The 17,632-nt window shown below is 44.9% G+C and overlaps 1 protein-coding gene across 1 annotated transcript in view; it reads left to right on the top strand.

Moving 5' to 3' along the window:
- RHPN2 (rhophilin Rho GTPase binding protein 2) overlaps positions 1–17,632 on the top strand; it is a 60,572-nt gene that overhangs the window by 20,815 nt on the left and 22,125 nt on the right. Inside the window, exons 3-4 of the mRNA XM_025914603.2 lie at positions 7,361–7,489; positions 10,243–10,318. Coding sequence (XP_025770388.1) covers positions 7,361–7,489; positions 10,243–10,318 — 205 coding nt within the window. The remainder of the gene's footprint in view (positions 1–7,360; positions 7,490–10,242; positions 10,319–17,632) is intronic.

Here is a 17,632-nt window from a genome sequence, read left to right as displayed (position 1 = left end):
CCTTGATTTGTAGCTGGTTGGTCACAAGTACGGGCGCCCCTCCCCCTACAAACCTTGTGGCTGGCACCTGACATGGTGGCAGTCTTGTGGCATTGAGCCTTTAACCTGGAGGAACTGAATTGAATTGAAGTGTTGGGCACCCAGTTACAGTCAGAGATTCAGAATTGGAGAGTTGCAAATATTGCTGTTTTTTTAAAAAAGTAAGCTATTAGAATAGAATAATTGGTGTGCATCACATGAATGGTTTGGTTTGTGCGACTTTTGTTTTAGAGAGTATATTTGTGTATGGATCTACTGTGTTGTATACAAAATGTGTTTCTTACTGGTAATCATGCTTCACCCCCTCCAACCCCCTCAGAATTCCCACACCAATGCTCTTCACCGAACTGAGCTTCCAATATCTCATTGCCCAGCTGGGGAGCTCAGACGTGTACGTGTGAAGGCTTACCAAGCAGGAGCAGTAAAAGCACCAGTGTCATCATATCTACTGCCAGGGTCAAGCATGGCTTTTTCTGAGGAGGTGTGACATAAGCGTGTGGGTTCAAGAAGCAGGAGTTTGGTGGGGCGCCTGGGTGGCTCAGTCGGTTAAGCGTCTGACTTTGGCTCAGGTCATGATCTCACAGTTCGTGAGTTCGAGCCCACATCGGGCTCTGTGCTGACAGCTTAGAGCCTGGAGCCTGCTTCAAATTCTATGTCTCCCTCTCTCTCTGCTTCTCCCCTGCTCATGCTCTGTCTCTCTCTCCTGCAAAAATAAATAAAAACATTTAAAAAAAAAAAGCAGGAGTTTGGTGAAGGAAGGGAGAGAAAACATATAAATACATCATGGAGAGAAACTGATGGGCTCAAATATGTGACAAGGCAGGAGGAACCCCAGTGGAGAGGGCAGACTGTAGGGGAAATGGTTTAGCATTTTATTTTCTGGAGGAAAGACAGCAGGTGAGCAAAGCAAGCACAAGACAGGTGGCTGGATTTTCATCAGCTGGGGAGGGGAAGGTGACCCGGTACTGTCTCGCTGGCTGGCTGGAGCTCTTGGCTGATGGACCTCGGGTGTCCCCATGTGTGAAATGAGGAAGTTCTAGTAGCTGGTCTGAGGAATGACCAAGGACTTGCCAGGATGGCTCGTGGGAACGTACTCAGCAAGGCCTGGCTCAGTACTTGGTTGTTAACTGTTAGTTTTGCAGTGATTCCTCATCTGTAAAATGCACTTGTAAAGTCTTCCAGGAAGTGTCCAAACTTCTGCTTTGAAGACTTGGGTAAAGTTCATTCCTTCATATCACTTAAACCATTCCGTTCTATGGATGTGTCACATTTTGTTTATCCGCTTGCCAGTTAATGGATGGATACCTGGATTTTTCTCTCTTTTTGGCTATCTGGCTTTTTGTTGGGACATAAATTCTCATTTCTCTCATAGACTCCTAGCAGTGGAATATGCAGTTGTATGGTAAGTTTATGTTCGTCGTTGTTAGAAACTCCCCAGCTGTTTGTTCCAAGGTGGTGGCTGTGCCATTTACATTCAGCAGTGTATGAGGGTTCCTGTTTCTCTGCATCCTCACCAATGCTTATTATTGTTTCTTTTTCATCAGAGCCAGTCAAGTCGTGTATTGGTATCTCATCCTGGTTTTAATGTGTATTTCCCTATATTGTCTGATGACATTCAGCATCTTTTTGTGTGTTTATTAGCCATCGTATATATTCTTTCATAAAATGTGTATTCAGATCTTCTGTACATTTTATGAATTCAGAAAGTTGCAGGCTACAAAATCAATATACAGAAATCTGTTGTATTTCTATACATTAATAACAAATTATCAGAAAGAGAAAATAAAACAATTCCACTCACAATTGCATCCAAAATAACACAATACCTAGGAATAAGTTTAACAAAAGAAGTGAACCTGTTCACTAGAAACTATGGCCCCGATGACAGAAATTGAAGGTACAAATAAATGGAAAGACATTCCAGGCTCATGGATTGGAAGAATTAGTATTGTTAAAACGTCCATACAGCCAAAGCAATCTACAAATTTGCTACAGTCCCTATGAAAATTGCAATGGCACTCTTCAGAAATAGATAAAACAATTCTAAAACTTTGGAACCACAAAAGAGCCAGAATAGTTAAAGCAGTCTTGAGAAAGAAGAACAAAGCTCGAGGCATCACGCTTCCTGATTTCAAACTATATCACAAAGCTGTAGTAATCAAAACAGTATGGTACCGGTGTAAAAACAGACACATAGATGAATGAAACAGAGTAGAGTGCAGAAATAAATCCATGCATATCTGGTCAATTAACTTATGACAAAGGAGGCAAGAATATACAATAGGGAAAGGATAGTCCCTTAGCGATGGGGAAACTGGACAGCCACGTGCAAAAGATAAAACTGGACCGCTGTCTTACACCGTGCACAAGAACTAACTCAGAATGGAAACACTTGCATATAAGACCTGAAACCATAACATTCCTAGGAGAAAACATAGGAAGTAAGCCTTGACATTGATCATGGCGGTGATTTTTTGCGTTTGACACCAGGAGCAGAGGCAGCAAAAGCAAAAAACAAGTGGGGCTACATCAAACTACAGAGCTTTTGCACAGCAAGGAAACCATCAACAGAATGAAAAGGCAACCTACTAAATAGGAGAAAGTATTTGTAATTCGTACATCTGATAAGGGGTTAATGTCCAAAATATAGAAAGAACTCGTAAATTCAACAGCACAAAAACAAACAGTCCGGTTATAAAATGGGCAGAGGACCTGAATAGACATTTTTGTAAAGAAGATATACAAGTGGCCAACAGACGCATGAAAAGATGCTCCACATCACTAATTATCAGGGAAAGGCAAATCAACACCACGATGAGATCTCACACCTGTTAGAACGGCTATTATCAAAAAGAGAATATATAACAAGTGTTGGTGAGGACATGGAGAAAAGGGAACCCTCATTCACTGTTGGTGGGAATATAAATTGGTGCGGCCATGATGGAAAAGAGTATGGAGTTCCCTTAAAGAAATTAAAAATAGAACTACCATGTGATCCAGCCATTCTGCTTCTGAGTATTTATGTGAGGAGAGCAAAATCACTAACTCAAAAAGATATCTGCACCCCCATGTTCATTGCAGTCTTATTTGTAATAGCCAAGATACGGAAACAACCTCAGTGTCCACCAATGGATGAATGGATGAAGAAGACATGGTATATATACACACACCGTGTAATACTATTTGACCATCAAGAAGCACAAAATCTTAACCTTTATGACAATATGGACGGACCTCGAGGGCATTGTGCTAAGTGAAATAAGTCATACAGGGAAATACCATATGAGCTCACGTACATGTAGAATCTCTATTGAAAAAAAAAGAAGGCTCATGGAGACAGAGAACAGATGGAATGTTGCTTGAGTTGGGGATTGGGAGATAGGTGAAATCGGTAAAGGGTGTCAAGAGGCACAAACTTTCAGTGATAAATAAGTCATGGGGATGTAATGTACAGCATAGTGACTATAGTTAATAATACTGTATTGCAGGGGCACCTGGATGGCTCAGTTGGTTGAGCGCCTGACTCTTGATTTTGGCTTGGGTCATGATCTCATGGTTTATGGGTTCGAGCTCCCTGTTGGGCTCTGCACTGATGGTGCAGAGCCTGCTTGGGATCCTCTCTCTCCACCCCCCCCCCCTTTCTGCCTCTCCCCCACTCATGCTCTGTCTGCCTCTCAAAAAAGAATAATGTATTGAATATTTTAAAGTTGCTAAGAGAGTGAATATTAAAAGGTCTTATCACACACAAAAAAACCTGTAACTATGCTGACAAATATTGTTTGTGGTGATCATTTTGCAATATATATAAATATTGAATTTTTTTTTTTTCAACGTTTATTTATTTTTGGGACAGAGAGAGACAGAGCATGAACGGGGGAGGGGCAGAGAGAGAGGGAGACACAGAATTGGAAACAGGCTTCAGGCTCTGAGCCATCAGCCCAGAGCCCGACACGGGGCTCGAACTCACGGACCGCAAGATCGTGACCTGACTGAAGTCGGACGCTTAACCGACTGCGCCACCCAGGCGCCCCTATAAATATTGAATTATTATGTTTTATACCTGAAATTAAGATAATGTTTGTCAATTATTCCTTCATTAAAAAAAATCTTTGCCCATTAAAAAAATTGTATTGTCTTTTCATTACTTGAGAAACTCTTAATGTATCTGATACGAATTTTTATTAGATATATAATTTGCAAATATTTTCTTCTAGGCTTCGGCTTGCGTTTTTTGTTTTTTGTTTTTTGTTTTTTTTTTTTTTTGGTTTCTGAAGCACAGAAGTTTTTAAATTTGAGAGAGTCCAATTCGATTTCTTCTTTTATGGTTTGTGCTTTTGGTGTATAGCTAAGTACACATTGCCCGGCCCAAGGTCATAAAGATTTCCTTCTATATGTATATATATTTTTAAATTTTTTTAATGTGTATTTATTTTTGAGACAGAGAGACAGAGCGTGAGCGGGGAAGGGGCAGAGAGAGAGGGAGACACAGAATCTGAAGCAGGCTCCAGCCTCTGAGCTGTCAGCATAGAACCTGGTGCCTGGTTCAAACTCACGAACTATAAGATCATGACCTGAGCCAAGGTCGGACGGCCAACCGACTGAGCCACCCAGGTGCCCCTGTATTTTCTTCTAGAGGTAGTAGAGTTTTGGCTCTTATATTGAAGTCTCTGATCCATTTGGACTTAATATTTATGTATGGTATAAGATTTAGATTGAGGTTTATTTTTTGCTGATTGTGCCGAAAAGAGTTATCAGAGCAGGCCTGAGACAGCTATCCTTAGAAAGCCTGTTTGCAAGGTTGTCCCTTGGCCGGTGTCTGCAGACTTAATTTCAGGATAGTTCCCACCGTTTCCAGAACTGATAAGAATGGTTCACTGTGCCTGAGCTGTTTGCACAAACAGTGTTGTTTCTGCTGGATACCTGCTTTCCTTCTGGGAGTCTGGAATTTTGGAACATGCTAGACAGAAGTGCCTACCTGACCAGTCCCTGGTAAAAACCTGGGGCACTATGTCTCAAATGAGCTTCCTTAGTAGACAGCATTTCACACGTGTTGTCAAAACTCTGCCAGAGGAATTAAGTGTGTCCTTTGTGAGAATCCTGGGAGAGAGGACTCTTAGCAGCCTGTGCCTCCAGACCTTACCCCATGCACCTTTCCCTTTTGCTGTAATAAATCACAGCCTTGAGTACAACTCTATTGAGTCCTGTGAGTCCTTCTAGTGAATCCCTGAATGTGGGGGTGGTCTCGGGGACACGGACATACCTAAGGATGTCCAATTGCTTCAGCACTATTTTGTTGAAAAGACTGTCTTTTCTCCTTTGAAATGTCTTGTCATCTTTGTCAAAATCAATTGACCATAAATGTAAGGATTTATTTCTGGATTCTATTCTGTTCCATTGCCTAGCTTTATGCCACTGCTACATTATCTTGATTGCTGTGGATTTATAGTAAGTTTTAAAATCCTATAGCATAAATCCTCCAACTTTGTTCTTCTTTGGCTCTTAGGTCCTTTGCATTTCCATATACATTTTAGGATCAGCTTGTCAATGTCTACTAAAAAGCTTATGGGTTTTGTTTTTGTTTTTTGAGAGAGAGAGAGAGAGAGAGCGAGAGAGAGCGCACTTGCAGGGGAGGGGCAGAGGGAGAGGGAGAGAGAATTCTACACGCACTCCAGGTTCAGCACAGAGCCTGATACAGAACTGAGTCTCATGAACTGTGAGATCATGATGTGAGCTGAAATCAAGAGTCAGATGCTTAACCAGCTGACCCAGCCAGGCGCCTCAGCTCTTGGGGTTTTGATTGGAACTGCATTGAATTGATAGATCAATTAGGGAGAATTGACATCTTGACGATAGTGAATCTTCCAATCCATAAACACGGTGTCTCTCCAATTAATATGCACTGCTTTGTGGTTTTCAGGGCACAGATCTTACGCTTCTTTTGTGAAATTTATTCCAAAGTATTTTTACTTTTTGATGCTAACGTGAATAAAATTGTTTTCTGAACTTCGTTGTAAGAGTGCTCACTGCTGGTATGTAGCGATAGAATTGATTTTTGCATATTGAATTGTATGCTGTGACCTTGCCGAATGTATTAGTTCTAGTATTTTGTGAATGCCTTGGGATTTTCTATATACAAGATTATGTCATCTGTGAGTAAAGACAGTTTTCCTTCTTCCCTTCCAATCCAGAGGCCTTTAATTTCTTTATTTACCTATTGCCGCTGGCTTGAGCCTCCAGTAGAGTAGTGATTAGAAGTGGCAAAAGCGAACACTGTTGCCTTGTTCCTGATCTAATTGAGAAAGCACATCTTTCACCACTAAGTATGATATTAGCTTTGTTTTTTTCATAGATGCCCTTTATCAAGTTTTGTAAATTTTCTTTTATTCCTAGTTTGGTGAGAATTTTTATCATGAATCTGTGTTAGACTTTATCACATGCCCTTTTTTTTTTTTTCTGCATCTGTTGAGATGACCATGTGTTTTTTATCCTATAGCCTATTATTATAGTATGTTACATTAATTGATTTTCAGATAGTAAACCAACCTTGCAGGGGCGCCTGGGTGGCTCAGTCGGTTAAGCATCCGACTTCGGCTCAGGTCATGATCTCACGGTTTGTGAGTTTGAGCCCCGCGTCAGGCTCTGTGCTGACAGCTCTGAGCCTGGAGCCTGCTTTGGATTCTGTGTCTCCTTTTCTCTCTGCCCCTCCCCAACTTGTGCTCTCTCTGTGTCTCTCAAAATATAAATAAATGTAAAAAAAAAATTTTTTTTAAACCAACCTTGCAATCCTGGGATAAATCCCACTTGGTTATGGTATATAATTGTTGTTATATGTTGCTAGGTTCGGTTTGCTAATATTTTGTTGAGGATTTTTGCATATATATTCATGTAGGATATCAGTCTGTTGTTTTGTTTTCTTGTGGTGTCTTTCTCTGGTTTTGGGTCAGGGTAAAACAAGACCTCATAGAATGAGCTGGGAAATGTTATCTTAGCCATTTCCTTTCAAGGGGGTAGTTTATGGTCTTTTATGAGTGGCTGGGAGCAGTTCTCTTTTGTCTTCTCAAAGCTGATTCTTCACAGGGATGTCTTAAGATTCATGTCTGGCAGCTCAGTTTATCATCGATGTCCCAGATCCATTTACTGGCAGGTGTGGCTCAGGATGGGCCAGGTGCTGAGCATCTCTGAGACCTCTTATCTGATCACATCTGGTGCTCACATCTGCAAGTGAACCCTCAGGACGTCCCTATGGGGTTTGGGAGGTCTGCTCACTCGGCAGTGGGGCACTTGGGCTGAAGGCACTTTCCTCCCTCTTCTCTTCTAACAGAGCAGCTACGAACCAGAAGGTGCGGGAGCAGGTGCGCCTGGAACTGAGCTTCGTGAACTCAGATCTACAGATGCTCAAGGAAGAGCTGGAGGGGCTCAACATCTCAGTGGGAGTCTATCAGAGCACAGAGTAAGTGGGGGCACTGATTCTTCCAGATACTTTCTGAGCCTTAGAACGTGCTGCAACAGGGATGGTGCCCAGATAGACCCAAGGGTGTGGCAGACCCCACTTTGGGAAGAGAGGGATTGATCAGTTTGAGGTTTGAGCGTGATGCAGGAGTCACAGGGACGAGCCTATGGAGTTTGTTGGAAATGCCTGCAGAGTGGGACAGAAAGGCATTCAATTGTCCTAGGACCGTTGGGACATAGTTTTATGGGAGAGCTGTGACTGGGTCCAGATGAAGAGACAGCATCTCTCACGTGGCTCTGCCATAAAGATGGCCTGGAGGCACTTCTGTGGTTGGCCTGGAGAGCCAGCCCACCGGGTGGGGCCACCCTGCCCTCTTCCCTCTCAGCCTCTTCACCCCACACAGGGCCTGCCTGGGTCGTTCCATTGGTAGGATGCAAAAACAGACAAACTGCTTGACAGGGATCACTTACATCAAAGATTAGGGGACCCAGGTGAGTTGGCATGGCAACTGAGAGACTTCAGAAACGTACCCTGTTAAATACTTGAGAGATGAACGACCTAATTCAGGAGCCTCCCCGCAGGGAGTGTTTGTGGGAGGTGCAGTATTGAGGGGCAGACCTCAGAAAAAGCTCAGAACGTCTCCCCAAGGTGAGCTACCTTTGAAAGACATGTCCATCTTGGAGGAAAAATAACCTTGAGGAGCTGTGCGGGGACATGAGGCTTCTCAAAAGGCAGGCGAGCGCCCGGGGAATCTCAGTCAGAAAATAGTATGTGGATTAACAAAAGGATGGCATTTGGGAACCTTGAGTCACCTTTGGAATGTGCTTTTCCTGACTGTCCCCAGTCCTCTGTGTGGTATGTGGGTGTTTTTCAGAACCAGAGGGAAGGCATTAGTGTGTGAACCCTCTGTTCTTCCTTCTGTGACGTCCGGAGCCCTGGCTCGGTCACCTGTGGGCCCCCGTGTGGGTTTGAGCACCTAACCACAGCAGCAGATGAGAGGCTTCTCCCAGCCTATGCTGTGGTATTAAATTCCAGTGTTTTGCCCAAAGGTCGACGTTCCCTGAGTAAGGAGGGCAGGGCCAAACTGGGCTGATAAACGTAGGGATGTTTCGTATTCCTGCCTGCGGTACCAGACCGCAGGGATGTATCCCACAGAGACAGGCACTTAAGGCCCCTGTGTGATTACAGTGTGGCTCTACAGCGGCCAGTTGTTTCCCTGTGCCATCAGGGACTGGGGAGAGAGTGCAGGTGTCACAAGGACGCCTTGCATTTGCACCCGCCCCCTTCCTGTTTTCTTTTCTTTTCTTTTTTTTTTTTATTTTTTTTTTTAAATTTTTTTTTTCAACGTTTTTTATTTATTTTTGGGACAGAGAGAGACAGAGCATGAACGGGGGAGGGGCAGAGAGAGAGGGAGACACAGAATCGGAAACAGGCTCCAGGCTCTGAGCCATCAGCCCAGAGCCTGATGCGGGGCTCGAACTCCCGGACCGCGAGATCGTGACCTGGCTGAAGTCGGACGCTTAACCGACTGCGCCACCCAGGCGCCCCCCCCTTCCTGTTTTCAAAGCAGATTGTTTCTTTCTTAGCGCCATTGATCTTTAAGCATTTCTGCGGGGCAGAACAGGAAGAAACAGTCTCGCTGGGCAGAGGAGAAAACACGAGGAGGCTGGAGGTCATGGAGAAAGTTATGTTAGCACAAGGTTGGGACTGGGGTGCCCTGGCTGCTCCGGGGAGGTCATGGGGAGCACAGCCCTCGCCTCCAGGCCTAGTGGGGTGAGGGTAGGAGGGCGTTGGGGCCCAGAGGACAGAGGCATGGCCCATCCACAACCCCCGTCCAGCAGGGTCTGGCTTTCCCAGTGGGCTTTGAGGAAGCCAGGCACCCCCACGGTGGGATCCCACCTGCTTTTAGCACAGCCGGTGGTTTCCCCTCAGCCACAGAGGCAGTTTCAGCTTACAGCTGCATTGTCCACTCACCCTACCATGCATTCCTGGCCTTTTCCCCAGCTGGGCTGAGCGGCCCCAGGAGGTCTCTGGTTACAGGTCAGGGAGCTAAATCTCTGTTTGCAAAACACAGCCCGAGCCCCCTACACTCCCTTTTGGCTCTGTCCCTGTCCCTCAGAATGTAGGTTCAGGGCACACTCCCAGGGCGACCTATGGGGAAACTGAGTGGTCAGTTGTGGGGGAGTACTGTGGGGGGCAGGCAGCCGACCAGGGTGTGACCCTGGGCCTGGAGCTGGGTGTACTTCGGTGTCAGAAAGGGCCCTTGCCCTCAAGGCTTTCCCCATGCAGGTGATGGGACCCTAGAGGGATTCTCCCCATCAGAAGAGGCTCCTAAGAGTCCAGGTGGGACCTGCCCTGGTGAGGAAAGGAGGAGGAGAAGGGAGGGGTTGGGAGCTGATGGAGGAGGTGCATTGATTGGCAGGGTGGTACGCCCAGGTCGGGAGCAGTGCCTGCATCAGGCACAGACCTGCCACACAGGAGGTCCCCATAGTCACTGAAGGAACAGGTCAAAATGGTAGGCCCCCGTGTGTTAGGCTGGGTAGTGCAGAAGTCACAGGCCGCTGGGATTGGGTTTAGACCAGAGACAGGTATGTGATCACAGTCATCTTTATGGAGTATGAACCGGCATGGGGATGTGGTGGGGCCCTGAGCTGGACCAGCATGGGGACCCACGTGGTGGGCCCTGAGCTGGGCTGCTGGGTGCATAGCACCCGGGACCGGGATGTTCATATACCTTGCTGTGTTCCTTCTAGGGAGGCATTTACCATCCCCCTGATTCCACTTGGTCTGAAGGAAACCAAGGATGTTGACTTCTCAGTCGTTCTCAAGGTAAATCTCAAAGCCATGGGGACTTGACTCAATGTTTACAAAGAAAAACTAGAAGTTGTGTATCCCTTGCAAGTGGCCGTAGGCTCAGTGGGCCAAGTGTTAGTTGATTTCTGCAGGATGCCTCCAGACCCCTTCAGCAAGCCAGAGAATGCTGTGCTGTTCTCCTGTGTCCTCCGGCTGTCTCTGGTTCCCTCCGAGGCTCGGGGCCCCGGGAAGGCGAGTTAGAAACCTGGGCCTACCCTCCCCAGGAGGCCAAGCCACAGAGGGTCCATGGAGGATGTGCTTTGGAGTTTAAAAATTGTATCCTGTATTTTTTCTTAAACATGGCCTAAATTGGTTATGAAATTTATGGAGAACAGCTAAATTTCCCCCCAACGTTTTATTCCAAAAATTTCTAAACTTCTAGAAAAACTGAAAGAATTTGGCAGTGAATCCGCATATACTCACTACCTAGATGAACATTTTGCTTTTATGACATGTTTGTCCATCTATGCATCCCTGTATCTACATACCAATCCACCTTGAATAGCTAGAATTTATGGGTTTTTTTCCCTCTATCGAATTACTGGGGATCCAGCTGCATCTTCTCTTTCTTTTTCTTCCTTCCAATCTCTCTCCCTTTAAAAAAATTTCTTCCCCTTCTTTTTAAAAAGTAACAGCTTAACCCCCCCCCCACACACACACACACAGTATCTGGCCTCCTCTTAATTGTGGGGGTCCCTGGTAAGCAGCTGTTACCTGTAGGCCCATCTGCGCCTATCGCTGTGCTGGATGCTGGTGATGTCACAGGTCTTGAGTTCCAGGTCTGTGGCTCAGTGGAGATTTCAGGTGGGAAGCGGAACAGGTGCTTTGACAGAGGCCCCCAGAGCTGCCTTACCCCTGTCCAGGGCCAAGAGAGGCCTCCCATGTCTGGAACGCCCTCCTCTTCCTCCCCTCCCTGGCTCCATCACTCTGAGTTTTAATGAATCACCCCCAACGTTCATTTAGGAGGAGAAAGGGGAAATGGGGTGGAAGGTAGTGCCTGTCTCTGAGCTCTCCAACACAGGCATGGTGGAGGGCAGTTAACCCCAGCATTGTGAAAAATACTGCTGAGTGTTGCATTTCTTTTCATAGTAACTCTTGTTAGTTGGCTCATCTTGGACTACTTTCAATTTAGGAAAGAAAAAATGATCATATGCATTTTGGGCACTATGAAATGTGTCCTTTTAAAAGCAATTGGTTAATGCTTCAAGAGCTTCTGCACTTGACATCCATTCTGGAGCAGAGACCGTAAGTCTCCTGACTTAAGCTCTTTCACTTAGGGCCTTGTTGACTGCTCCCTTGTTTATACCCAGGTCCTGGTCCCTGTCAATTTGGGGTTTATTTTGGCGTTTGAGAAGGGACATTGGTAGCCGTACAAGACTCAGGATCACCCAAGGTTTGATTTTCTGGCTAGAAAACAACCCAGGAGCTGCAGCTTTATGTCAGCTATGTAGAGGCCACCTGAACTTCTAGATGGGACACTTGTCACACGTCTGTGAGACTCAAGACAATCTTTATGTCTGTGGAAATGTGTTTGGGTGCCTTTGTGGAATAGTTTCTTTAAGATTTAGTTTGTTGCTTGGATCCAGGGTGGCAAGGGCACAGGCATTTTAGAAGGAGACTCTTGGAGACACTTGGGGATTTTATGGAATCTGTAAGGATCCAACCATGTCACGTGCTGAATCCCACATTAAACTCAGTGGGGGAAAAAAAAAATCACATGTGGCCATGGCCAACTGCTATTCAGCTGAGGCTTCCAACCATGTCATTTTAACCTCAAAGGGACTCTTCAGATGTCAGGCATACAAGAATGAGAACATTTGGGGACGTTCTGTTTTCTCCTTTCCACATTTGTCCCTGAGACTCACACAGACAGGTGCTGCAGAAGCACTTGGGCCGACTTAATGAGGGCAGTTCAAAGTGTGGGCCGCCTTGTACCTCCCTGTGTATCTGTGGGGCGTTTAATGGCCAGTAAAACTTCATGGTGTGATTTCGTTCTATTTTTAAATACATGGGCTTTCAAACGGCCTCATTTGAAGACACCATCAAAATAAATTCCTTTTCCAGAGAATTCAAGTTGTTTGTTTTGGGTGGTTTTTTTTTTTTTTTTTTTTTTGGCCTCTAAATATAGCTTTATTTATTTATTTATGTTTATTAAAAACAGTACTGCAGAACATTCAGAAAAATACCAAGGCATGAAAAGATCCCTCCCAGCCCTACCCCGCCGTGTCCCCACTGAGCTTGGTAACCTGCTCAGCACTTAATCTTTGGACACTGGGGCTGTTCCTCCGGTCAGGGGCCTGACTCATGAAGGTGTGTGACTCCCCCCACTCCCCTCCGTCATGACTTCACGTGGTGTCTGCTTATAGAAGGCAAGGTGGCTATTAATCTCATGCTTCAGGCAGCTTCCAAATGCTCGCTGTTGTCAGCGGCTCTCCACTGAGCATTTGCACACTTCACCGGATGTTCTCTTTGGACAGATTTTTAGATACGGATTTGGTCGGTGGGAGATCCGTATTACCCACTTACCCACCAGAAGCGGTCCTGCCTTACACTCCTACCGACTGTGCGTGACTGCTTATCTTCCTGCACTTTAGGTCACCCTGGGCAGCATTCACCATTTTGATTTTTTTATGCTATCTTTGTGATCTTTGTGAAATCGGGCAAAATAAGAACATATTACAGTTTACATTTCTCAGGTCGGTACTTGAGTTGAATGCGTGTATGGTTTGGGGTTGGGTTTTCTGTTTTTTGTTTTGTTTTGTTTTGAGTTTATTTATTTTGAGAGAGAGAGAGAGAGAGCATGCACAGGCGGGGGAGGGGCAGAGAGAAGAAGAGACAGAGTCCCAAGCAGTTCTGCACTTATTAGCACAGAGCCCAATGTCGGGCTCATGATCATGACCGGAGCTGACATCAAGGGTTGGACGTTTAACCGTTTGAACCACCCAGGCGCCTCTCCTGTATGTTTATTTTCCCTTTACACTTTCCCTTTCAAATCAACTGTTGCTGCCCTTTGTCTGCTTTTCCAGTGTGCTTTTATTTCTTACAAGAGATCTTTTACATATGAAGGATATTAACCCTTGGTTTTATATATATTGCAAATGTTTCTCTCAGTACATTCTCTCCTTAATTTAACTTTTGTTATCCAAGCAATAACCAGCTTAAAAAATATAACATATATATTTCTGCCTGTAGGATTTTATGTCGATGAACTTACCAGCCCTTCCCTTTACAGTTCCGCCTTGATAGCGTGTTCGGAAAGCACCCTCCACGCCAAGATGGCCTAAATATTTTGCCATTGTTTCCTCCAGTGTCTTGTTTAAATGTTTTCACATCACATCTTTAATCTATTTGGAATTACTTTGGGAGTAAAAAATGAGGTATAGGGCTGTAGCTTTTTATTTAAACCAAATGGGTAGTCAGTTTCCCCTGAACTCTGTGAAGAAGCCATCTGTGGTGCTGGATGGTGTCTGTTTCTCCCCATGCCCCCCCCCCCCCTTCCACCCTTCTCAGTCCTGCTCTGTGCCTGGGAGGCCACAACAGGCTCCTGCTCTGTGGCTTCTTGTTGCCTGTGGCTGGGTGGGGGGGGGGGGGGCACCGAGAAGTTCGGGCATTTATTCTCCAGGCTCCTTCAGCCGGCCTCCTTTTTTTCATTCCCAGAGGGAAGGTCCTGGTGGCTTTGGGTGCCTACCTCAGGTAGCCAGCCACCTCTCTGGGTTTCCAGAGCTCCTTCCCTACCCTGACCCTTTAGCTCTGCGGTTCCAATGGCCCTGGAGGTTCCACACCATCCCTGCGGTTTCCCTTAACCCTGCCCACACCCCTGTATTAGCCCTTTGCTTCAATTCACATCGGCCTGCAGTCTGTGTGTGCCATGCCACTTCCTTCCCGTCTGGACCTGCTGGCTGCTCCAGCCTTTCCCACTCCTGTGAAACGCTGGCTTCTGTTATACACCTGATTCTCGAATCTCCTTCCCTCTGTTTCTGATCCGTGCCTGGTTTCATTGTCTATCCATTGCTCACAGTTTAATCCCTGTGTGTTTTAACAGCACTTAGAGCAAGCCTCTTTTGTTAACTATGCTCTTCCAAATGTTCTTGGCTTTTCTTCCACATTTTTACTCCCATGTTTTGTCAAGTTTCCCCAAAATAGCACTTTGGGGTTTTGATTGAAACTTCATTTAGATTCATAGCTTAATTAGGACAAAATTGTATCTTTACAATATTGCACATTTTCATCTATGAACCAAATATTTCTAATTGTTGATGTCAACAAATAGCGAGTTTTACAGGGGCAGAGACCATGTCTGTCTGATTTTAAAAAATGATTTAATGCTTGCCATTTGCAACAACATGGGTGCATTTGGAGAATATAATGCTACGTGAAGTAAGTCAGAGAAACACAAATACCATATGATTTCATTCATATGTGGAATTTAAGAAACAAACGAAAAAAGACAAAAAACCCAGACTCTTAATAGAGAACAAACACGTGGTTCCCAGAGGGCAGGTGGGTAAGGGGGTGGGCAAAATTTTATCCCTGGGAATATTGTACTTTTCTTGATCTGGTACAGTTGGGAAGATATGGTTTCCCTGTTACATTTTTTCTAACAGGTTATGGCTTGTATTAGAAAGGATTTATACATAGTAACTTTTTGTCCCTTTCACTGGATGCCTGCTAGTTTAGGAGTTTTTCAGTTGAAGCTCTAGGTTTTGTAAATAAGGCATTATTTTTGGAAAAAAAAAATTGTTTTTTCCTTTCTAATGTTTGTCTTTATTTGTTAACTTTCAGAATTATGTTATATAAATAGAATGATGTTATATAATCCTGTCTTATCCCTGATGTTTACAGTGGGTTCCAGCCAGATTTTAAAAAATTTTTTTGTTAAAATGTTTATTTATTTTTAAGAGAGAGACAGAGTGCGAGTGGAGAAGGGGCAGAGGGAGAGGGAGACAGAATGTGAAGCAGGCTTTCAGCTGTGCTGACAGCTCAGAGCCTGGGGCTCGAACCCACCAGGCGTGAGATCATGACCTGAGCCAAAGTCAGAGGCTTAACCGACTGAGCCACCCAGGCGCCCCCCCCCCCCTTTTTTTAGAGAGCGTGTGGGGGAGAGGGACAGAAGGGGGAAGGGGAAGAGACAGAGAGAGGGAGAGAGAATCTTAAGCAGGCTCCACACTTAGTGCAGTGCCTGACACGGGGCTCCATCCCATGACTCTGGAATCATGACCTGAGCCGAAATCAACTGAATGAGACCCACAGGTGCCCCTAGATATTTTTTCTTCTACTTAGTAAATTTAATCTCACCTAGGAATGCATTTAGAATTTACCAAAACTCTCTTTGACTTCTGTGAGGTTAACATAAAGTTTGTAATTTCTCTCCTAATTTTAAGAACATTTTTGCCATGGGACACCTGGGTGGCTCTGTCAGTTGAACATCTGGCTCTTAGTTTCAGCTCAGGTCGTGATCTCACAGTTTGTGGGATCGAGCCCTGCTTGGGATTCTCTCTCTCTCCCTCTCTCTCTGTCCTTCCTCCCATTCGCGTATGTGCGCGTGCGCAGTCTCTCTCTCTCTCTCTCTCTCTCTCTCTCTCTCTCTCAAAAATAAATAAACATTTAAAAAAGAAAAAGAAAATTTTTGCCAGCATCCGTAGCAGAAGTTGGGGCACCCGGGTGGCTCAGTAGGTTAAGCGTCTGATTCTTGGTTTCGGCTCAGGTCATGATCTCACGGTTTGTGAATTTGAGCCCCACATTGGGCTCTGTGCTAACAGCGCAGAGCCTGTCTGGGATTCTCTCTCTCCCTGTCTCTCTGCCCCTCCCCTGCTTGCTCGTTCTCTCTTTCTTTCAAAATAAATAAATTAATTAATTAAAAAAGAAGAAGAAGTTGACAGAACAGTGTGCTGTTCTGAAAAGGATGCAGTTTTTCTCAGCCCTGAGCATCTCGAGTGGTGACCCGAACAGTGTTTTCGGAGATGTCATCAGAGACATCCAGATCATTTTTGCCATACTGAACATCACTAATAACATAATTATGGTGGAGAATCCTTTCAAATTTTACAAACGGTCATTACATTAGGAGAGGAGCCGATTCCAAATATCAGCACTTTAAGTTGTAAAAAAAAAAATCTGTGACAGATTTCATACATTGAAAGGAAAACTTAGGTAAGAAAGACCAAATTGAAAAACAGAAGGAGCAGGTGCCTGGGTGGCTCAGTCGGTTGTGCATCCAAGTTTGGCTCAGGTCACATGACCTTACAGTCATGAGTTTGAGCCCCACGTCAGGCTCTGTGCTGACAGCTCAGAGCCTGGAGCCTGCTTCAGATTCTCCTGTGTCTCCCTAATCTCTCTGCCCCTCCCCTGCTCATGCTGTGTCTCTCTCTCTTTCTCTCTCTTTCAAAAATAAATAAACGTTAAAAAAAAATTAAAGAAAAAAAAACAAGAAAAGAAAAACAAGGAGCTTCTGCATATCCCTGGACCCAGCAAGACATTTCAAAATGTATGCTGAGGAGCTAACAAGAGGTGTGCGGGAGGGAGACTGTCATAGTGCTATCTTTAATCACAGAGGTTTACAAATGACTTCAGTGTCTAACGAGAGGAAGTTAAGAATATGATACTTATTGGCTAGCACATAGTAGGTGCTCGGTTTATTTGTTCAGTAAATGAGTTGTACAGTGATTACATTGGAGGACTGTATAACTATTAGAAGTCATGTTGCAGGGTGTCTGGGTGGCTCAGTCGGTTAAGCGTCCGACTTCGGCTCAGGTCATGATCTCACGGTCCGTGAGTTCAAGCCCCGCGTCGGGCTCTGTGCTGACAGCTCAGAGCCTGGAGCCCGTTTCACATTCTGTGTCTCCCTCTCTCTCTGCCCCTCCCCTGTTCATGCTCTGTCTCTCTCTGTCTCAAAAATAAATAAACGTTAAGAAAAAAAAAAAAGAAGTCATGTTGCAGAGTATCTTGTGGTATATGAAGACGTTTGGCACGTTGCCAATTCAAAGAGAAAAGCACAGCAAATTTGTATATTCACTCAACAGAATCCCACGTTTGTAAGACGGTGTGTGGGTGTGTGTGCGTGTGGATATGCACTGAACGTACAAAAAGGAGGTGCTTTAATGTAGAAATTGTGTAAATTGACTGTACTCACAGACACTTGAGAAAACATAACTGACCGGTGTCACTCAACTTTTTTTTATAGCCAGGGAGAGCCAACGCTCATGGCAGATGTTATGCAAGAAGCCACTCTCCTCCCCCTTACCCCGTTTTTATCTTTTCCCTGTAATGCTTGCCATGTTCTAATATATGATG

Source organism: Puma concolor, chromosome E2 (assembly GCF_028749965.1).
Source record: "Puma concolor isolate L17-30 chromosome E2, mPumCon1.1.hap2, whole genome shotgun sequence".
Taxonomy (NCBI): domain Eukaryota; kingdom Metazoa; phylum Chordata; class Mammalia; order Carnivora; family Felidae; genus Puma; species Puma concolor.
This window is presented reverse-complemented; position numbering and strand designations above follow the sequence as displayed.